This window comes from Herpailurus yagouaroundi, unplaced genomic scaffold (assembly GCF_014898765.1).
Source record: "Herpailurus yagouaroundi ecotype Mexico unplaced genomic scaffold, PumYag 165, whole genome shotgun sequence".
In the NCBI taxonomy this organism is placed as follows: Eukaryota; Metazoa; Chordata; class Mammalia; order Carnivora; family Felidae; genus Herpailurus; species Herpailurus yagouaroundi.
The window spans coordinates 24,622,865-24,646,713 of record NW_024412406.1 but is presented as its reverse complement, the minus strand read 5'-3'; the positions used below and the strand labels follow the sequence as shown (position 1 = coordinate 24,646,713).

The following is a 23,849-nucleotide window of genomic DNA, read 5'->3' as shown; positions in this document are numbered from 1 at the left end:
TGCTCTGACCCATCTAATGAACATCATAGCTCACCAGCCCTTCTTGCTAAAGGATGAGGCATCAAGTGATTTTGCTATGATTATGAAAGCTTTTCTGCATCAATGTGATCGTTCCTAAGTAGAAACGCAACTAAACAGAGAAGGTTGGTGAGTAAGTGGGAGATTTAAGTAGCAGGGAAGGGGGCTGGAGTAGGAGCTTATGCTCCATCCAGGAACTGAAGCTGGGGCTTTTCCAAGTGATGTAATTACGTCCAAGGAGAGTGGCTGAAGTGGAGTAGAGGTGAAACTCATTGGCGTTGAGGGAGTCGAGAACCTCTATTTTTAGAACACTAATCAGCATGAATTTTGAATTTGAATTCTACAGAGATAATGTTTGGATACCAAAAAGTGCTGTAGGCGATATGCTGAAGTCCTGGAGAAAGGTGGGAAGCTGTCCTAGAAGGCAGTATGTGGCGAGGGTAAATACGAGGAAATAATAGTTTAAGACAGTGCTGTGGACCCGGAGACCTGTAGTCACTGGGAAGAGCTGGGAGCAGCTGGTTAGGGAAAGTGAAGATCTGCTAAGGGAAAATCAACATTGCTATTGAAATTGATGCTTGTTTCAAGATGGTGGAAGACAAGACCATGCTGGTGTTGGATGTACTATAATGTAGACCAAAACTCATTTATTCTTAAATGAAAATAATCCACAAACTTTATGGACTAATATTCAAGCAGTCGTGGTATCCTAAAAGGAGTTTTAATTTGAAGTAAAATTATGATCAAGAACAGTTTTTAAAAAGACTCCTTGAAAACAGTGATTTGATAGGAGATAGTAGTTGGCAACTGTAGAATCACCTTCCTCTTTTTATGACAAATATTTTGTGCCACCACCTTCACTGTCCTCAAAGAAGAACTCACAGATGACATAATCTGCCCCTGCATATTATTTCCCCAAAAAATGATCTAAAATTTACTTTAAATGTATTGAAATAAAGGAAAGTAATTTATCATAAAATTGTACATATTTTAATTTGTAACTGCTTCATCTGACCACATCAGAAGACAAAATTATAGTAGTCAGATAATTCGCACCTATGTGCAGTCTTACACCTCTCAAAGAAAATGTGACCGACATAAACGCAGAATGATGAGGTGTGTGAGTTTGGCAACATAATTACCATCAGTGGCGTTGAAGTCAGGGGCTTGGTAAAGCTCCAAGGAAACCAAAGTGCAGTCTTCTCTGTTTATATGATACACATATTCCTGAAATTTTCGAAGTACGTTTTCAACGTTTATTTATTTTTGGGACAGAGAGAGACAGAGCATGAACGGGGGAGGGGCAGAGAGAGAGGGAGACACAGAATCGGAAACAGGCTCCAGGCTCCGAGCCATCCGCCCAGAGCCCGACGCGGGGCTCGAACTCACGGACCGCGAGATCGTGACCTGGCTGAAGTCGGACGCTTAACCGACTGCGCCACCCAGGCGCCCCATCGAAGTACATTAATACAATGCTCCCCGCCCCCCAAAAAGTGTCTTGCTTTTTTCTAAGACAGACCCGAAGCCTGAAGTTCTAGACTCGGACGTTACCGACAGTGTTGTCATCCATGTGAGTCTCAGGCAGGGCATTCAGTGATTCTGTGGAACCCAAGACAAGACTTGATCGGCAAACAGAACCCCTGTGGCAGACCATTCTCATACCTGGGTCCCGACCCTGTACGGCAGCACTCGCGAATCACTCGACAATCAAAGACACCTATCGATTTTTAAACTTCAGCTTCTTCCAGAGAGTTTAGAAGTAAATATCTATATTAACTCTTATGTCCTCATAGGAATTTGCTAGTGTTTATTTAGGGATAAATTGCCAGCTTACAGTTTGGCTTTCTAAATGTTAGAAGCACTCCAGGATCACTGATGACAAAAAGTCCCTGTATTGAGAACCACTAAGGAATAATGTGATACAACTTTTTTGCAAATTCTGATTCCAGTATCATTATCATACGGTGTTACATGCATTTCAGGTGTACGATATAACGATCCAACAATTCCCACATCACCCAGTGCTCAGCACAAGTACAGTCCTTAGCCTCCTCACCTGTTTCACCTATACCCCACCAGCTCCCCTCTGATAACCATCCGTGTGTTCTCTGTAGCTAACCGTCTGTTTCTTGGTTTATCTCTCACTTTTCCTTTGGTTGTTTCTCTTGTTTCTTAAATTCTACATATGAGTGAAGTCATATGGTATTTGTCTTTGAGTATTTCACTTAGCGTAATACTCTGGCTTCTTCCACATCATCGCAAACGGCAAGACTTCATTCTTTTTTTTGTTTTTTGTTTTTTTTGGGCTGACTAATATTCCATTGGGTATATACAGCACATCTTTATCCATTCATCAGTCAGTGGACACTTGGGCTACTTCCGTGTTTTGGCTACTGTAAATAATGCTGCTATAAATATAGGGGTGGGTGTATCCTTTAGAATTAGTGTTCTTATATTCTTTGCATAAATACCCAGTAGTGCAGTTGCTGGATCACAGGGTAGTTCTATTTTTAATGTTTTGAGGAGCCTCCATACTGTTTTCCAGAGCGGGCGCACCAGTTTGCATTCCCACCAGCAGTGCGAGAGGGTTCCCTTTTTGCCACATCCTGGCCAACACCTGTTGTTTCTTGTGTTTTTTTATTTTAGCCATTCTGACAGGTGTGAGGTGAAATACCTCATTGTGAAAGAATTGGAAGATGACACAAAGAAGTGGGAAGACCTTCCAGGCTCATGGATTGAAAGAGCAAATACTGTTAAAATGCCTGTCCTACCCAAAGCAAACCATACATTTAACACAATCCCTGTTAAAATACCAACAGTATTTTTCACAGAACCAGAACAAGCAATCCTGAAATGTAAATGGAACCACAAAAGACCCCAAGTAGCCAAAGCAATTTTGAAATAGAAAAGCAAAGCTGGAGGCATCATAATGTGAGGCAGCTTGAAGAAGGAAAGATCTACAGGGACTAATCCATCATCGTGGGAATTTCTATATTATAACTGTTTCCCAGAGTAGCTCACAACTTGGTTATAATTATGTCAGCGGTGTAGATTAGGGTTTTTTTTTAAGTGAACTAAAACCTTTTTCCCTTTTTAAAAGAGAGATTCCCCTGGAGCTTCAGCGGCTGGTTCACGGTGGCCACGTGAATTTGGATATGGAGGACCGTCGGGATCAAGAATACATAAAACCTAGACTGAGGTTCAAGGCTTTCAGTGGAGAAGGACAAAAACTTGGAAGGTAAAATCCTAAAATGAGAAAAATACTTGTCTTTGTCCAGCATGAGTTTTCTTCGAGAATAACAAAAGCAAAACAACCTAGCAAGTAAAAACTAAAACGTGAACTGCGAAGGCCTTGCCGGTAGAATTACATATGCAAATCTAGTGATAATGTTGGTAGCTCATACCTAGATAGCAGTCACCACTTCCCTGGCCCAGGAAACACCTTAAAATACATGAAGTCACTTAATCTTCACGACTCTTGGATATAGATCCTGTGATGACTTCATCTGCTGCCGCGGCAGTCTGCCCAAGGCGACGGGTCTGGGAAGTGGTTGCTCTGTGGGACTCAGACCCCACACTCTGGCTCGAGCTGGTGCTTTTGACCCTGTGCGGTCCTGCCTCTTTCTGATTACACGGGCGCACAAGGGGAGATTGTAAAGGGTTGTTGATCAGATGAGACAGTTGGCATCTTAGGTCTCAGCTGTGAGCTTGCCTGTCCGCCATAAGGCACTGCTAAGCTCTCGCAGCAGGAACTGTGTGCTGAGGTTGGTTTGTGTTCAGCACATTTAAAGCCACCGAACCCTTTCTTCAAGTTAGGGAAACCCAGCACGGAGCACATTTCACACGACCTGAGCTTGGATTGCAGAAGGAAGGCATTGCTCTGGAGATGTTTCTAAAGAGCCCCTAGGACTTTGGCGCATACAGTTCAGAAACCAATGTGCGTGGCATCTTGTGTGTGTGAGCGGACTCCTTTATGATAGCCGTGGCTTAAGACAGTTTTCAGAAATCTTGCGAACTTTGTTGGTAAAAGTCACCCTGTCTTTGTCCACGTATTACTAGTGACACGTAAAATAGTAACACGGGCCTTGTTTCCATCACAGCCTTTTCAGTGCGTCCTTTGTTCCTTTCCACGTGATTCCTTCCCATCCAGGTTCTTTCCCGTGCACACTGGTTCGCTATTCCCCTCGCGTTTCTCAAAATAGGGAAGAATTCACGTCGGTTCTTTACGCTCATCTCTCGTACCTCGAGTCTCCCTTTCTGTATCCTTTTCTCCTGACAGACGCTGACTTCTGAGACAGGTAGGGAACACAGGGACATGTGTGGCCCTGGCTTCTCTTAGGACCCAAAGCCTTCAGTGCCCACTCACAGATCTGTTTGAAATTTCTCCCTTCTCTCTCCTTACCGCTAACACGGGTCAGCTTTCTCCTGATGGTTTTCTTCCTCTCTCTTGTTTTTATAACTGTGACCTTCAGATGTAGCACTCCTCATTTCTTAATGTTTAGTCAGATTCTGATTTTTAATTTAGAACACAGGTAAAATGCCCAGCCATCTCTCTGCTTTGTACATAGTCTTTCTTTTTTATTTAAATCTATGACCAAGAATTAATGTTACAGTGCACACCTTGATTAGTAGAACAGTAAATCTAGAACTGAAAATGAAGAAAGTAGCATAAAGGGAAGATAGCTGAGACGAGCCAGTGATTACAATCGACAGTTTCAACTCATAAAAATAAGGATGTTGTCTCATTGTTGTATCTTACAAAGACCGGTCTTTCTTCTCATAAGGCAATTAGCTAGAGAGCATGACCCCCCCAAAGAAAGGAGGTAATGATGACAAAATATATGACAAAAAATACCTGACAAAATGACAAAAATAAGTTGTGATGATGCTGTGTTGTTAATCATTAGCCATATTGGTCAGGGTTTTCGAATGTAGAAAACAGAATCCACTTACTAGCTTAAAAAGGGGCTTCTGACAGAACCCTGGATAGTTTATAGAATTTCTGGAAATAGCAAATCAAGCTTTCCTGGAAGAAACAAACCCAACAGAGAACTTTCTAGAGTGAAGACTTCTGTGTCCCCCTCAGCTGCTCAGTGCCCATGGAAGCTAGGGACCAGACACTGGAACATTCTGTCATGGCTGCTGTAGAAGAATCAAATGCCTCCCAAGACCTTGGGGACCAGAAGAGCTGCAAAACGTTGGCCTCGTAATGCTTACGTTCTCGCTGCGAGGGCGTCTGAGAAATGTAGTCTTCAGAATTTTCAGCTTCTGTGTAGGAAACGACACTAGGAGATTAACATGGTGGTGTGAGCCTCTCGGATGCACATGAATCGAAATGTAGAGTAGTAGAGTATATGTTACGTTCTCAGAAAGTGAAGAACTACATAGGACATTTCAGAAGGCTTTACGTTAAGAAGTCTGTTAAAATATAAAAGTTCTCTAACAGTTCACCTTTACAGATTCAGAAAGCAACTTTCTAAAATGGCTCATTTCCTAAGAATTCCAGATGACGACTGAACAGAAATCACAAAACAGAGGCAAACAAAACAGAAATGGAAATAAGTCCATTGTTTTCCATAACCGTCAGTCGAATTGCAGACAGAACGTTACACAAGATAGGGATGCCTGGGAGCCTCGGTCGGTGGAGCTACCGATTCTTGATTTCAGCTCAGGTCGGGATCCCACGGTTGTGACTTCAAGCCCCGTGTCGGGCTCCGTGCTGACAACACGGATCCTGCTTTGGATTCTCTCTCCCTCTTTCTCTCTTAAAATAAATAAACTTAAAAATACATATAAGAACATTACACAGATGGAAGCCAACTTAATTTTTTACTGCGATATGACAAATAATTATGAGGAAAACCTAAATGCAATAAAAATATTACCTGGTTCCTTCGTGTAGTATCATAGGAGCAAGCAGATCATAGGTTTGAAGCTACAAATGTACAGTGGCAGAATAAACTGTTTTCCTGCATAAAAATTCGTGAGCTGGAGTAGAACCCAACAAGACCCAGGAAATCACAGAATCGTTTCTGATAAGCAGGGCTAGTAAGTGACCGTCGCTGTAGGTTTGTGAGCTTGTGTGTATGATGATGCAAATCATGATTTGAAGCAAATCTCTCTGCTTAACAACAGTGGCTGCCTGTTCTCATACTGTGCAGTGCAAAAGAACCCACCTGCCACTCACCTGTTCTGAGTTTGGACTTCATCTCGATCCCTGGACCCTAAGGGCTCTCTCCTCTAAAATCTAACAATCCTTCCCTTCCTGCCTTTTCTTCCTTTTCTTATCTCAGCAATTCTGCAGCCCCTTGCCTTGCTGTGCAGCCTGTGGATTTGTCTGCCCCTGTGCAGCCCAGTACTGTCGGGGATGTTCGCACCCCCATGCCGGGCGCCCCCATGCCGGACGGGCAAGCTGCCCTCTCCCACTCTCAGAGGGCTCACCCCAAATGTTTCCTGCCCTCAGCAGACTTTTTTTGCTTCCAGCTTCCCTGAGAAAACGGAGCCTGACCGGAATTAAGTTTCTGAATATATTCCTCTTAGCCTCCAAGTTTAGGAAATCCATGCTTACTGCCCTCTCTTAAGTTAGACGATGCTTCTCCACCTGACCAAGAGACTCACTCTCCTTCCAGACAACCTCCGTCCTTCCCTCCAGTTTGCCTGGAGAGTTTGTTTTATCAATTAACTTCCCTCTTTCTCTTCATTTTCTTTTTAACGTAATACTTGAACCATACAAACAGTGTATCAAAAATGTCATCCTATTTTGATCAGTGGAATGATAAGGAGAATGTTTTAATAAGTAACAAAGAGGTATAACTTTGAAGGCTAAATATTAAAGTTGCCACAACTTTTTTTTTTAATTTTTTTTTTTTTAACGTTTATTTATTTTTGAGACAGAGAGAGACAGAGCATGAACAGGGGAGGGGCAGAGAGAGAGGGAGACACAGAATCGGAAACAGGCTCCAGGCTCTGAGCTGGCAGCACAGAGCCCGACGCGGGGCTCGAACTCACGGACCGTGAGATCATGACCTGAGCCGAAGTCGGACGTCCAACTGACCGAGCCACACAGGCGCCCCTGCCACAACTTTTTAAAATGTGTTTTTATACCTTACTAACCAGCTTACTCAGCTAACTATCTTTTGTGGCTTTGAAAATGTCTTTCAATCTCCGTGACTCTGTTTTTTTCCTATAAAGTGATATGGTTGGCCTAAACCTTCTTGTAAATCCAGTCCTGTTCTCAAATGTTATTATTCCACATAAATCCATTTTGACATACACACATCTTATAAAGAAATGCATTGAACAGCTTTCCTTACCTAGTTTCCCCACCTGGTACTTTCTTTTTATATTTTGAGAAGAAGCTTATCTGGTCAGAATCTGTTTTTAAAAAAAATTCTTTTAACCTGTTTTGTTTTTGAGAAACAGAGAGCCAGAGTGAGATTTGGGGTGGGGGGGGGGGGACGCCGGGGGCGGAAGGGCAGAGAGAGAAGGAGACACAGAATCAGAAATAGGCTCCGGGCTCTGAGCTGTCAGCACAGTGCTGGACGCTGGGCTCGAACCCATGAACCGTGAGATCATGACCTGAGCCAAAGTCAGACGCCCAACCGAGTGAGCCACCCAGGCACCACGGTCAGAATCTGGTTTTTTGTTTTCTATGTATGTATGTATTTATTTATTTATTATTTTTGAATGTTTTAATTTATTTTTGAGGGAGAGAGAGACAGAGTGCAAGCTGTGGAGGGGCAGAGAGAGAGGGAGACACAGAACCCGAAGCAGGCTCCAGGCTCTGAGCTGTCAGCACAGAGCCCAACATGGGTCTTGAACCCACGAAGAAGTGTGAGATCATGACCTGAGTCGAAGTCGGACGCTTAACTGACTGAGCCACCCAAGCGCCCCCAGAATCTATTTTAAACAGAAAGCATTAAAGTACAGAAACAGCATCCCAAGCCGACCCTGTGCTGACACAGGGCTCGATCCCACAAGCCGTGAGATCATGACCTGAGCTGAAATCAAGAGTTGGACGCTCAACCAGCTGAGCCACCCAGGCGCCCCACAGAGTTAAGCTGTTGAAAGAGATTGGATAAACCATAAATTAGAATCCTAGGATACACGATAATTTTAGTATAATGAAAGAAGTTGGAGGAATTATGGGAGACCCAAAGGAAGCCGTGTTCTTGCTGGTCCAGACCCCAGGCGGGAAAACTTGAGAGTCAGCTGTGGATGTCAGTCGTTATTCCACTGTCTTCACTGTTTCACGTCTTACGTATTCAGACTTGTGTTCTAATTCTTCAATTCTTCCTTCTCAGCCTTACACCTGAAATAGTCAGTACCCCTTCGTCCCCTGAAGAGGAGGATAAGTCCATACTTAACGCCGTTGTTCTCATTGATGATTCAGTGCCAACGACAAAAATTCAGATCAGATTAGCAGATGGGAGTCGTTTGATACAAAGATTCAATAGTACACACAGGTGAGCTCGATCGCAGTTTTACACGTGGTTCCTCATCCAAATAAAACTATGTGACGTGAGCAGAGGAATAGGAAATTCATTAGATACACTTTTTAAGTATGTTTTTGACAGAAGGAAAATAAAAGGATCATAGCTGTGTGAAAGGTCAGTGTTAGAACATCCTCTGCGAACTGCTCACAGACTAATGCAAATTCAGGTATCTCTCCAAAATAAAATTGTTAAAAGTTGCAGTTTTGCACTGTTGCTAAAACCATATAAGTGGGATCAAATTTGGTTTAATATAGTATATATAGTAAAACTTTATTCATTTAAAAATTATAATTCTGATTGGAGTTAACTTTCTACTTAGCAGATTCTTTATAATATAAATTTGTGGTGTAGATAAAGTATAATTGTGCTATTAACAAGCACTGTCAATAAACTTTTCAATGTCATTTTAACATTCATTTGTACTTTTGTTGTACTCCTAAGGTACCATTTTTATCTGTTCATTGATTCCCTCTAAGGGATATATTTATAATCTTAGTTGAGTTACCAGGGATATGTGAAAGTCATTTTTTAAAATGATCCTTATGACTTACACCTTTGGTAGTTTTAAACTCACCTTGACCCAGGCCACTCAAAGTACCTTTTTCTGGCCCGTCTGCTGCTAAGATATTTTATACTCTGAAAAAAGTGTTAATAACACTGTTGACGTTTATTTTATGTATAAAACACCTAAAGATTATCTCTGTTTACAGTTAAAGGAAGTATTAGCTACACTCAGAGTGAATGCTCATGTTTTATCTATAGTCCAAGATAAATCCATCCATTGAAATAATGTACGTTTTTAAAAGCTACAACACATTTAAATAAGGGTTAGGACTTATCGTCGTCTAATTTTAGCTAAAAGCTTACATTAAAATAAAACTTTTAATATCACAAATCATTTTTATCTTATTCCTTCAGGATCCTGGATGTCCGGGACTTTATTATACAGTCCCGTCCTGAATTTGCAACTCTTGACTTTATTCTTGTGACTTCATTTCCAAACAAAGAGCTAACAGATGAAAGCCTGACGCTACAAGAAGCAGATATTCTTAATACTGTGATACTCCAGCAGCTAAAATAACATTGCTCCTACCCATGCAATAGCATGTAGGAAAGATAATGTGCCATAATAATAAGGAAAATGCGTATAGCATTAAGAAAGCAAACTATTTTTATTATTTATACAGATAAATTTTGGGTTTATTCTCATTCTGTCTTCCAGCCTTAGAATAGATGAATTTGGACGAGGAATAGATTTTGAGAGAAATATGTTTGAGGTTTTAGTTGCAGGGCTGGCTTATGTTGATAGCCTGTAAATGTCCAGGCAAACCAATTTGTTACATGCTCTGTATTAATGTAACAACATTTGTTTGCAGAGAAAATGAACAAAATCCCATTTTGATAAATGCGTTTGGTAAAATTTGCACTAAAGTTGCTGCATTGAGCAACAGCCATCAAGAAATCTTGTGATCAAATAGTTTGAAATTTTTTCTGTGTCATGTACTGAAAAGTATGTGTTCTGATTTTGAAATACGTTGATCATATAATTATTCCTCCTATTAAGATTGTACGCATCCTTTTTACTGATTTAGCTATATTACTGTGTCAAAAAATACAGTTTGGCCTTGTATTTTGCAGAACTATGACCATCATAAACCAGAAGCAAAGACATAAAGGCCAGCAGTTCTTGAGAAGATCTGTTAAACAGCACTTTAGAGTAATTACAATCCCTCCCAGAGCCTGTCTTGATCTCATTCATTTATTTATTCAACACATTTTTCTAGGGGACCCACTATATATACTGAACACTGTTCTAAGTGTTCAACCCAGAATGTATTCTACTCCAGGGCACAATGAGTGTACAAATTCAGAAATGTAAATTCCGTCAGCCAGACTGGATCTAAAGAACTACCAGCATAAATATTTGCATTTCTGCCAAAGCCAGCTACTTCCCGAATGAGGTAGGCTACATCAGGAATGATAGAAAAGCTTTTTCTTCTTCCCAGATACCATTTCATCTTTGGTCACCAGTCCTGGTTCGTTTTCTGTGGCTGCTGTAACAAATGACTACAAACTTAGTGGCTTCAAATAGCACAGATTTATGATCTTGCATTCTGTAGGTTGGACGTCCACCATGGGTCTCACTGGCTAAAATAAGGCATTGACAAGGCTGTGTTCCTTTTGAGAGGCTCTAAAGGGGAACCTTTTCCTTATGTTCCAGCTTCTAGAGGCCACCTGCCTTCCTTGGCCTATGGCCCCCTTTTTACATCTTCAGAGCCAGGAATACTGCCTCTCTGACCCTTCTCTGTCGTTAATTACATCTCGTTAACAACAACCGGGAAGGGTTCTCTGCTTTTAAGGACTCATGTGATTGGATTGGGCCCACCAGATAATTCCGGATTATCTCCCCCCTTATAAGGTCTGTGGTAACCTTAGCCGCATCTTTAAAGAGTCCCTTTTCCCACACGAAGTGGCACATCACAGCTTCCCTCTGGAGGCTCCAGGGGCGAGTCTGTTCTCTGCCTCTTCCGAGGCTGCTGGCATCCCTCACTCTGGCCGCGTCCCGCCAATGCCTGCTTCTGTCCTTCGTCCTTTACTACCGACTTTAATTTCTCCTCTTTTCCTCTTACAAGGACCCTTGTGACTACCTTTGGTTTACCTAGCGTAATTACCAGAAAAGTCTCATCTCGAGTTGCTTAACTTAACCACATCTGCAAAAATCCTTTTCCCACGTAAGGTAGCACATTTATGGGTACGGTGATGGGAACAGGGACGTTTTGGGGGCCGTCCTGACTACCACGGCCCACTCCTGCTTCGAGGATCCATATGCATCCCACAGAGAGTCACCCCTTCCAAAGATGCTCGAAAGTGTCAGCCCATTCCAGCATCGACTTAGACTGCAAAGTCTTACCTGGATCCCACCGGTTCGGAAGTCCCAAGCCTCATTTGAAATCCTCTAAATCAAGTGTGAGTGAGGGTCTGGGCATGATTCCTGGGACACAGTCCTCTCCACCTGTGCACCTGTGAACCTAGAAAAACCGTTATCCGCTCCCAAATAGAATGGTGGGACAGGCAGACAATAGGGTTTATAGGCCTCTTTCCTGTTCAGGCAAATGAGAAAAAGAGCCACCCATGCCAGGCAATTTAGAAATGAGCCATGCGCACGCCATTAGGTCTCAAATCCCGGGTGCAGCCTTCTGTGGCCCACAGCACCGTCTAGGCTCGTGGTGTCCTCCCAGAGCCGTCTTTCCTTTCTTGTGAAAGGTGGCACCTGAGCAGTTTTATCGGCTTGTTTCTTACCTGTGGAATTGTGGGAAGTCTGACCGTCTTTCACTTCGTACATCTCCATCCATTTCAACGTAAGAGAGCAGTAGCCGCCCGTATAACATCCGAAGAAACTTGGGGATCTTGCGTGCGTGTTACGAGGGTTCGGTCCAGTAGACCAGAGGCCCCTGCACAGAGCATTCCTAGCTGATCACGTCTCCCTTTGTGGCTTTTCTGAGAAGGCGAGAGGACCGATGGGTCACACCCTTAATCTCTTCAAAGAACCCATAGTGTGACAAAAAAAATTCAGGCCTTCCTCAGGTGTTAGCAAAAGGTTCCATAGCTGCGCCCTCCTCTTTCCCCTGAGCCGTCTTTCCCGACAGGGAATCTCTTAAGGCCCTTTGTCATTTCGGTAGACGGAGAATCTGCAAGTCATTTTTGAGTCCTGTTTTCTTTAACACGTATGTCCTCAGTTTATCTGGCTCCTCTCACCTCTTACTGTAACTGGCGAGAAGAAAGCAGGCCGCATCTGGCCCACTCTGCTTGGAAATCTCTTCAACCAAACAAGTGTCTTCGGTGTATCCCTCGCAACTAATGCTTTCCACACAGCCGCTGACCCCATGTTGCTAAGCTTTTTGCCCCTCTCGAACCAGAATCTTTTCCTTCGGTTTCCAACAGCATGTTCCTCACCTCCTAGGAGCCCTCACTGGCAGCACCTTTAATGCCCGTATTTCCTCTACCAGTCTGTTTATGACGGTTTACGTAATCTCCACGGCAGTTTAGGTGTTCTCTACCCTGCCCTTTACCTCCTTCGTGCCCTCATGAGCATTAACATGCGTAGATCCGCTCGCCAACGGCACTCGGGGCCATCTTGCCTCTTTCTGTCATGCTCCTGAAAGCTCTTCCAGCCTCTACCCACTGCCCGATTGCAAAGCTCCGTCCTCATTTCTAGGTATTTGTTCCAGCGGCGCCCCGTTTCCAGGTGTCTGGGAAAGCACTATGCCTACTCACTGCCACGTGACGTGAATGCGCCAGTAGGAGACCTGGGATCCACCTGCCTCGGGTGCTCTGGTCATTTTCGAGGAGGTGAACTGACCCCTGGCAGAGGGCTTCCCCCTGGCAGGGCTGGCAGAAGTTCCACGGATGGAAGTGTTATCTCACCTCCACAGAGAAGCTTGTTCTCAGTGTCACGAGGCACAGTGACGTCATTCCTGAGTCTTCTCAGAGCAAAGGAAGCCATGCTCCTCTCCACTGACTGATAACCGCTTTGGAGAATCTGTGAACAGATGGCAGGCTAAAACGCTTACCAGGAATGAGCTATGGTGTCACAGGAGCAAAATCATCTTCCTCCGGAAGTCATCTGTTGGAACAAATGGACATTTTATATTAAAGGGCATTGCCATATTTTGGATCCACAAAACCCTGTAAAATTGTTTGAAATGTTATTCCTGCAGTTCCTTTTTATCGCGTAGGTCGCGTGCCTGTAGACGCACACACAAAAGCCACTGCCATCTTTATATATGATAGTCTTCGACAATGTAGAAGTTAGGAGGGAGAATTGGGCATTCAGAACAACACTCTCACACGTACTACATGGCGTTTTGCTTCCTTAGAGTCATTTCCCCGAATTCTTTTTACTACTGGAGTCCATGTAACCTGTAGGATTTATCATCACCCCCCCAAAAGATGACATTACATCGAGCTGTTAGACAACCACGTGTGAGGGCAGTTGGTTTGCATGACATATGTAATCAAAGAGTTTAAGTGTCTGCTTTACCAATAAAGAATGTTTTCACTGAAAGTCATTGAAAATCCTTTTCAAAATCTCCTTGATTTGCAGGTTTATTTGAGTGACGTAGATTAAAGCATGAATAGCCTTGCCTGTGCTTTAATTTCCTGTAGTGTATCTTCTTGATTGACAGAGAAGAACTGAATTGTAGCTACGGTATCTCAATTTCCCGTTACCGTTTTTGTTTTTATTCCATCAAAATAAAGGTGCGAAGTTTTCTGTATGATTTTGTATAAGTCTGTATAATTCTCTATAATTTTAAGTATCTTTTAACTCCAAGGAAGTCATTTATAAAAGGAGCCCCAATGCACATGTGTAACTGTGTGTGTGTGTGTGTGTGTGTGCGCACATGCACGAGCATAGCACCCAAAAATTAACGGTTAGTATAGATAGTAACATAATCATGTTTAAGGCAACGCCTTTTCCTGCTTTGACCTTCGTGATGGAAGATTGTTTAAAATGAGCACGTGTCGTTTTATGCCTTCACAGTTGCTTTTTGATTCATATTTCCCATCTCGGCAGAGTGCACCTTTCCACGTACCTTTTAGAACATTGTTAATTATACAGCGTGTCAGGCCGGAGTTTCCACGTTTAACATCTTGCCCGTTATGTTCATTTCTGTCTGTGTGGGAAAGGCTTGTTTCTTCTAATGTTAGCAGATTTTGTCATTTTTGTCCTAGGATTGGGAATGGTAAACGTGTAATTTTTAGTGTCCCATCAGAATCTGTGTTGATTAAAAAGTAGCAACTACAAATACTGGAAATATTCAGAACATCAGTAGGCTTGAACGTGAACGCATGAACATAGTTCAATCCAAGTGGAGGTCTTGCTCCCAGCAGCCTGGATTTTTTAGCCAGGTCTGGGCTTCTGAGCGTAGAAGGTAGTAGGGTAGAGTAGCACCTTATAGGAAGAAATGTTCATCCTCAGCGTGGATTTAACAGTCCCTGAGGTGAGGTGATAATTTTTATTAACATAGTTAAATTACATGCAAATAAATGGTTTAGATACGTATATCATAAAATATAACATGAAGGCTGGGTCTTTTTTCCCCCTTGAAAACACACTGTAGGGGCGCCTGGGTGGCTCAGTCGGTTAAGCGTCCGACTTCGGCTCAGGTCGTGATCTCTCAGTCCGTGAGTTCAAGCCCCGCTTCAGGCTCTGTGCTGACTGCTCAGAGCCTGGAACCTGTTTCGGATTCTGTGTCTCCCTCTCTCTCTGACCCTCCCCCATTCATGCTCTGTCTCTCTCTGTCTCAAAAATAAATAAACGTTAAAAAAAAAAAATTGAAAACACACTGTAAATGTCCATAATGTTAGTAGATGTCACTGAAACGTTGTGTGTACATAGGTATTCTATGGCAATTCAAACTAATCTGACTTTATATTCTTTTTTTTTTTTAAATATTTATTTATTTATTTATTTTAAGAGAAAGAGTGAGCAGGATAGGGGCAGAGAGAGAATCCCAAGCAGGCTCCACACTGGCAGCACAGAGCCTGATGGGGGGCTTGAACCCACAAGCTGCGAGATCGTGACCTGAGCCGAAATCAAGAGTCAGATGCCTAACTGAGCCAGTCAGGCGCCCCTGACTTTATATTCTTTAATTAAGCTTGTGCGTGATTCATTTGCAATAAGGCCTATAGATAATAAGTACTTGGGTTGAACATTGATTGAGGGCTTAGGAAGAGCAGGGTCCCATATTCGATAGGCAGATGTCACTCATGGTCAACATCCCTCTCTGTCACCCTGATCTCAGTGTAAATGTGACTTCAGAGAGACCTTTCGTGAGGCCTCAGTCTAAAATCATGCCTTTGTCTCTGTCACACTACCCTGTTTACTGTAGCATTAGCAATACCTGATATTTTCTCGTTAATTTGTTTGGCTTTTACCAACATCTAACATGGAGACGGTCTTTCCTGTACCCTGTCCCCCCTTTCATGTGACGAAAGTAAAACTATTTAGCAACAGCTTGATGTCCTTTACCTAAGGGAAAACAATCCGTGGGTTGGGTGGGGGGTGGGGGGGTGGGGCCGGGAATACACAGCCTCACAAGCCCTGGAGCACTGACCCCAAGGGATTTGGGGCAAGAGCGAGCCTTGTAGATGGTACAAGAGGCAACTGAGAGACACGCATGATTGGCTGGGGGGGGGGGGGGGTGTTCCTTACAAGACTGGCAGGGCCTGTTTTCCAGAGAAAGGTAAGCTACCTAAAGCTGAGACAGAGGATTATGATTGGTGTGTGCTAGGTTTCCTTGACGGGCATTTCCCATAAGAGCAAGCTTGGGTTTAAATTTGTGACACGGGCCAGACCCTGGGGGCATCCTACATTTTGTGGATCCCAATATATGAACTCACTTTATCGCCCCAGATAGCCCGTGCTATCCACTGCTGGGGACATCGCTTGGAGCTTAGAACAGTACCTTAAATGTAAAAGTCCTAAGTGGTTAATAAGTCACCAACCAGTGAATTAAGAATGGGACCCTCCGAATGTTGGAAGAATGTGTATATACATGTTTTGAAACAGAGATTCAGAGGTGCTAACAGAACTGACACCAGTGACAGAAAACATTTGTCCAGATGTTTGGGTTTTAAAGGAAGAGGAACAAAGTATTGTACAAGTGGGAGACTTGATTCATTTCCAGGAGCGGTGCCACCTATAACTCTAAGTGGATGGCCCTGGCATTTCCCGTGGTAGAACTGGGATAAAGAGAGCTGAAGAATAACGACCTCCTGAGAAGCCAACAGTAAGAGAAACACCCGACATTGTCTGGATCCCAGTGGTAGGTGCTGTGATTCTACAAGTTCAAGAATAAGGAAGAACTTTGTTCTTTAGGCATCGTTGAGACCCTCAACCCCTTATGTTCTACTTGATTATTCAGAAAGATATGCTGCCCACCTATCGTGTAATCTAATTGCTTCTAGTCTGATTTCTCTTATGGATTCTATCCTTACATCAGAGTTAAAATACCACTAGCCTCTCAGTAGCTATTACTTAACTTGCTCCCTTTCACATAAAATGTTAGCCGTTGATGTTTTACGGTAGAATGTGATGCCTCGTCATTGTTTATCTGTTAACTTTAATACTGATACCTCAAAAATGCGTAATTTGATTTTAATGAAATTTACTTGAAATTTACTTAATTGGGAGTGTGCCACAGTTTATGTCAACTCTCATCAACTGAAAAGCTGCAGAAAGTCAGATGATACTAGAAACTTTGCTTGCACATCGCTTGTGCCTTTGAAATGAAATTAGTGTGAGGAACTGTTTGTTGACTTTGGCTTGACTCTCACTTTGGCCGAACTGATAAAATTCTCACTAGTCACTTTATATCGTTCTTGTTCTCTAAATTAACTTCCATTGCCCAATCTTCCACGCAAGCAAAGAAAGCAGAAATGACCTGGAGTTACGGATTTCCAAATAACCTTTATAAACAGACAAGGATGTCAGCAAACAGGTGTGAGTTTCGATGTTCTTGAAATTATTTTTCAGAGAGAAAATAATGCTTAAAATTCTCTTAATTTGGGGGCACCTGGGTGGCTGAGTCGGTCAAGCATCCGACTTCAGCCTAGGTCGTGATCTCACAATTCGTGAGTTCGAGCCCTGTGTCAGGCTCCGTGCTGACAGCTCGGAGCTTGGAGCCTGCCTCGGATTCTGTCTCCCTCTCTCTCCTCCCTTCCCCTGCTCATGTTCTGTTTCTCAAAAATAAATAAATGTTAAAAAAAATTCTCTTAATTTTGATATTCTTTAAATGTTTATTTTTGAGAGAGAGAGAGTGTGTGTGAGTGGGGGAGAGGCAGAGAAAGAGGAGAGTCCCAAATAGGCTCTGCATGGTCAGTGTGGAAGCCGATGTGGGGCTCGAACGCATAAACTGTGAGATCATGACCTGAGCCAAAACCAAGAGTCAGATGCTTGACTGACTGAGCCACCTATGCACCCCAATTTTGATATTCTTTAATAGCACCCTTTATGTCTTTATGTATGTTAAAATACCTAGTGCTTATTTAATTTGCATAGATTTTTAACATACTGTAAATAAATACAAATATTAAGTATATTTGACACTCAAAATGGCACTGAAGCTCATAGCTGTAAATGATCAGGGGTTCCCTATGTGCAGCCCATGAAATAAATGACTTTTAACCTAGAATTATGTCCCAAGGCATCCTAATCATTTTGTTTGAGATGTAATGAAAATTTCAAGAGAGGCTACATTCGATTCCAAGGCACACACATGACTCATTGAGTGTGTGGCATATGCTCATTAGATCTTGTCTCCTCAGACAAGGACCACTGGGTGATTCACAAACTGTATTTGTCTTTTCTTTCTCTAAATATTTTTTTTAATAAGAGGATCTACTGTAACCTATCAGTGAAAACAATGATAAAAACTGTTCGCAGTTTTAGAAGTTTTCAATTTTATGACTTAAGCTTTTCGTTTCATACCTGCAAAGAAGTCCCCTAAATCCACTTCTGGATGGTTCTCCAATGAAGGCTAAGATTTTTACTCAAATAATTGCATTTAGGTATATGTAAACATATTTTTGGTTATTTCCCTCATTATTCTTCCTGTTATAAACAATAGTTAGTGCCTACTTTGACTCATAGGGTCTACCAAAATATCTAAAAATCTTCATCCTATAGGTATGTGGGGGGCTGGGAGCGGTGGTGGTGATGTGTTTTCCAACCAACACACAAACGTTCATTTCCATTCTTGTTTCTCCTGCCTTTCTCTTGTCAGGTTGTCTTTTCTCTCTTTTCTCCATATGCTGTTAAATATTACTTCCCAAACTTGTTGACTGGCTGGGAGCTTCCCATGGAAGAATCAGTTCTTCATCCTCAAATGTGTAGGGAGAAGGGCCACGTGTAGGGAAGACGGGGTGAGGCGAGCCTTCCGAGAGCCCTGGGAGACCAGCAGCATCAATGTTATCCCCATTGTCTTTATGGGAGAAAAAGTGAAATGACTGGGGAAGAATCACGTTGTGAGCAGAGATGAAGTCAGTGACTCCTGCCTCTCGGTGTGCTTTGGTTTCCAGTAGGGTCAGGCAACAAACGTTGTCCTCATTTCTGATTAATCATCTACAGTGAACGTACAGAGATATCAGGACACTCATTTTACAGACTGTTGATAAAAGGTTAAATAATACGCTAAAACATACTCAGCAAATATGGCAACTCTTAACTTTACCACCAAAGCCATCCTCAAATACAATCTTACTCCATGATGACTTGGTCACTTTGGTGCTCTGTAACTTCTTGTGTGGAGTATTCAAATATAGTTCAAGGTTTTGTTCTATTTTTCCTCAGTGTTTGCAGTTTCCCTAGCAATTTTATTACGTCAAGAATAATGAGGCAGAAAAAAAAAAAAAACCTGTATTGGAAGGAATCAGGCACTAGTCCTCTAAGTCTTTTTTTTTTAATCGGAGCAGTGAATGTCGAATTCTTTTTACATTGATCTAGCGCATGAATCTGGTATTCTTGCTCAACTTTAAACCAGAATATCTTGAAAGCCAAAATGTTAATAAGCCTAGGAATCTGAAAAATTCTTCGTACAGCCTTTGAAAAATCCTGTGTTCTAAAACATGGCGGTGGATGGAGGCTGGCAGGTGGTTATCTTCAATGTAAGAAAAGAATTGAGTTTACCGTAACAGTTATCACTGCCTGGCAGCAATTAACAATATCAGACATGCTCTTGTTGATTACCGGTTAACTTCTTTCACAAAATGACTCCAGTCTTATAAAACAACCCGGGTGGAAAGTGGAAGGACGGCATTTTCGCCCATCAATGCCTATGTCTGGAGGAGGAGCCAGGGGAGGTAGGGCAGTGAGTGAAGAATTTCTTTTTTCATATGTCATCATCCGGTAGTAAACATCGAAGGCCACCGGCCCCGCTGATCTTCACAAGGATCGAGGTGCTGCTGTTAACAAGACGGAATCCTATAGTGCCTTTGACAAGTTAGTGCTGGGACATTAGTATGTGCCAGTTCGGCTCCGGAGTACTGTCTCCAGCAGACAGTGCGGAGGCCCTGGGATAGAATTTGCATCGTTGTCTCTCCCTTAGCTGTTTGAATCAAGTGTAGGGAGAGGATGGAACCTACTGGTTAAAATAAGAGCTGGGAGTGACCCAGACCTCGACATCATTCGCCCTGCATTTTCTGACCTGTGCGATGCCTAAGGAATACGAGGCTGAACACAACGTGCGTTGTCAGAAATGTGACAGTAAATTGTGAAACTGTTGACAGTGTCGTGTACTAGTCCTTAGGGGTTTTTCGGTGTGGTGTCATTGCCCAGATGTTTATCACTTGGGCACATTGTCCACCGGCCATTCTCTCCGGAGAGCATCCAACTCTTATGCCCCAAATGTCTCAACTCCCTCAATAATGCACTTGCCAGGGGGCGCCTGGGTGGCTCAGTCAGCTGAGCGTCTGACTTGGGCTCAGGTCACGAGCTCACGGTTTGTGAGTTCAAGCCCCGGATCGGCCTCCGTGCTGATGGCTCAGAGCCTGGAACCTGTTTTGGATTCTGTCTCCCTCTCTCTCTGCCCCTCCCCTGCTCACGCTCTGTTCTGTCTCTCAAAACTGAATAAATGTTAAAAAAAAAATTTTTTTTTTAAATAATGCATTTTCCATTTTAAGGCACTGCTATAAAGGCTCTGTCCTTTTTTTTTTTTTTTTTTTCCTTTTACCCATATCATATTCCGTGCTGTTTTCTTTGGCTAGATTCTGATTACTCAGATTCAATTCTTGCAGTGGCCGGTTCTTCCAAATTGTGTGTGCAAACCGTATGCTCGCTGGGCCCGCTAATAAAGACAAAACTGGCAGAGTTGGCAGGTGGAAACAGAGAAGACTGGCTTAAGAGCTGGGTGTCCTAAACTGCTCAACATGCCTCTCCCACCAGCTCTGCCAGTCCCTGGTCTTCTTCTGTCCAGAACAAGGACATTCGAACACGGTCCTTCAGCTCTTAATTCTGATTCTTTCCACAAAACTGAGCACTGACCAACATAACGTGCCTAAAGGTGGTTGTGATGGAGGTAAAAATGGCCAATAAGTAAATCCACAGAAAATACACCTTGTGTTGTTTATTCTCTTCCTTGTAGGTGGGTTTTCTGGTGCTGTTCTACTGGTAAAAGAATTTGAGGAATCTTGTCAAAAGCGTTTTTAGTATAGTAATACCTGTGGAATAGCTGGTAAATTATAGCATTAACGAATAGGTTAAAGACAGTTTTACAGGTTGGGGCGCCTGCATGGCTCAGTTGGTTAAGCGTCTGGCTCCTGACTGCAGCCCAGGTCCTGATCTCTCGGTTTGTGAGTTCAAGCCCCGTGTCCAGCTCCACACTGACAGTGCAGAGCCTGCTTGGGATTCTGTCTCTCCCTCCCGCCCCCCCCCCCCCTTTCCCTCTGTTCATGTTCTCTCTCTCTCAAAAATAAACACTTTTTAAAAAGACAATTTTACAGGTCAATACAATTTTTCTCATTGTTTGAGAACTTTAAAAAAAATTGTTAGTGTCTAACTGTGCAGATCTAATCAACAAAACGTATGGTGTCTGTATAAAATACTATTCAGTCACCTTTTAAATGCAGAATATTTAATAATATGAAAAAATTCATGCTAAAAACAAAGTCATGTTAGAAAAGGTTTACCATAGGGGCAGCTGGGTGGCTCAGTCGGTCAGGCGTCCGACTTCGGCTCAGGTCGTGGTCTCACGGTTTGTGGGTTCAAGCCCCGCGTCGGGCTCTGTGCTGACAGCTTGGAGCCTGCTTCAGATTCTGTGTCTCCTTCTCTCTCTGCCTCTCCCCTGCTCATGCTCTGTCTCTTTCTGTCTCAAAAATAAGTATTAAAAAAAATTTTTTTTAAAGAAAAAGTAAAGGTTTACCGTAGGATGACAGTTTACTTAGGGAGAACAAAGCAAACAAACAAGCTTCTTACCATTTCTAGCCCAAATTTCAGTCTCTAATATTATTCCTCACCGAAAGTAACCAGAGTCCCTTCAAAAAAAAATGGCTGATTTCAGCAGCCCCCTAATTCAGCGACCGCACTTAGCATCCCCGGTGGTGAAACAGCCAGGCACTGCACATCTCCCAGTGGGTTGCCTGTGGCATACGCGTAGAACTTGCCAGATAACTCTCTACTAGAACTGTAACTTGAATCTGTCAGCCTTAGATGAAAGTTGCACTTCATAGGAAATATATAGAAGAATAAGTTAAAGGTCAACCAGAAGTGATCAGACAAATCCAGAAGGTGAAACATTTTACAGGACAGATCTATGTCATGAAAAGAGGAGACTCTTCTAGATTCAGGGAGGGATAAGGAACACAACTGGATTAGTGTGCATTGAACTAGATCCTGATCCGGAGAGACAAACTCTAAATGATATTTTGAGGGCAACTTGTGAAATACGGTCGGGGAATATTGAAAATTATGATTGATCTTGTGAAGCGTGGTTAATATTTTCAGCTATGTAGAAAAAAGTGGTCAACGCATATTAAAGTATTCCAAAAATGTTAATGCTCATTAATGACAAAAATGTTAATGGTGGTGGAGTGTATAGGCTTTGGAGACAGGTCTGACTTTGACCCCTGACTTCATCATTGACCAGCGGGTCAAGGCATGTTAACTCTATGCCTTAGTTACCTCGTTATGCTATGTCTACCTTATAGGTAATGGGAATTGTACAAGATAATGTATAGTTTAACAACTGTCTACGGCACTTTCCCATTAACCTCCTGATGGTTGACCTATTTTCTATTACAATTTTTTTTTTTCTAAATCTCTCTGTTCCTGTTTTAAGCTTTCACTAGATTTCATCCTTATTTCCACTCAATATTCTTCTATTCTCTCTGTGCTGTGAGGACTCGGGGTGAAATTATCCATTGTTATCTCCGTGCCGCTGAGTACTCTGATTATACATAATCATTCACTTCTCTTAGATCTTTTTGTCACTAAAGAATTCAACAATCCCTGCTGCTGTGTCACTTGGTGACAGTTCATTTAGGACAATACCTTTTTTCTTACTGACTTCCTAATCTCCTTCAGCCCTCTATTTTCTAAAATAGTCCTGCCTGCTTTATTTTGGTTCCCAGTTCTTTTTTTTTTCTTTAATTTTAGTTAACATAGAGTGTAATATTGGTTTCAGGAATAGAATTCAGTGACTCACCACTTACATACAACGCCCAGCGCTCAACACAAGTGTCCTGCGTACTTTATTCGCGATCGTTCAATCTCTCTTTTTTCCTCTCCCTCTCTCTCCCTCTCTCACTCTGTCTCTTTCTGTGTCATTAAAGAGAGCCAGATTTTCTCTCATATAAGGGAGAATAGCTTTTCTGCTTGACAGTGTCTACTTCTCGTGTCTTTCTATTTCCTTCGTCTTGCTCCTCAGTGGAGTCCAAACCCACTTGGCTTGTGTAAATGCTTGAACTGCCTCACTGTCCACTCTCCAATTCTCTCCCCAGTTTGGGCTCTGACTTTTGTTGCCCTCAATTATCAGAAACGGCCATGATAAGGTCTTCCTTAACCTCTTCTTCTTCTTCTTCTTTTTTTTTTTAACGTTTCTTTATTTATTTTGAGAGAGAGTGAGCAGGGGAGGGGCAGAGAGAGAGGCAGGGAGAGAGAATCCCAAGCAGCGTCCACGTTGTTGACGCAGAGCCAGAGGCAAGGCTAGATCTCACAAACCATGAGATGATGATCTGAGCCGAAATCAAGAGTCCAATGAGCCACCCAGGCATTCCCAACCTCTTTCTTAACTAAATCCAAAATCTTCGTGGTGATCTTTAACTTTCGGACTTTTCAGCCACTGGTAATTGTGATCAGTCTGTCTTAATTTACCTAGAACTGGGGCGCCTGGGTGGCGCAGTCGGTTGAGCGTCCGACTTCAGCCAGGTCACGATCTCGCGGTCCGTGGGTTCGGGCCCCGCGTCGGGCTCTGGGCGGATGGCTCGGAGCCTGGAGCCTGTTTCCGATTCTGTGTCTCCCTCTCTCTCTCTGCCCCTCCCCTGTTCACGCTCTGTCTCTCTCTGTCCGAAAAATAAATAAACGTTGAAAAAAAAATTAAAAAAAAAAATTTACCTAGAACTGGCTTTCTTACTTTTCCAGTAATGTCTTTAACGCTCTCATTTGATTACAGCTACTTGTCATTCTCCCCCACCTGTCCCTCATTTGCGCATGGTTTCCCTATTTTGATCATACTTACTTTGCCGTCCCTGCCATTTCTGTGCAAAGAACAGAAACGGTGTGTTTTCTGCAGCACATTCCCCCAAGAAAACAGACTGCTGAAGAACCAGTGTTGAGAGATT

General features: G+C 42.8%; 1 protein-coding gene across 3 annotated transcripts in view; it reads left to right on the top strand.

Annotated features, from left to right (window-relative positions):
* Positions 1 to 13,789, top strand: part of UBXN2B (UBX domain protein 2B) — a 28,472-nt gene extending 14,683 nt beyond the window's left edge. For 2 of the 3 annotated variants that reach the window (XM_040487744.1, XM_040487743.1), the window contains exons 6-8: positions 3,119 to 3,256; positions 8,322 to 8,483; positions 9,432 to 11,227. In XM_040487744.1, the coding sequence (XP_040343678.1) occupies positions 3,119 to 3,256; positions 8,322 to 8,483; positions 9,432 to 9,594 (463 nt within the window). In that variant the 3' untranslated portion in view covers positions 9,595 to 11,227. Of the gene's footprint in view, positions 1 to 3,118; positions 3,257 to 8,321; positions 8,484 to 9,431; positions 11,228 to 12,729 lie in introns of those variants that run through there. The other variant, XM_040487745.1, reaches the window with a different exon arrangement.
* Positions 13,790 to 23,849: the final 10,060 nt, after the last annotated feature.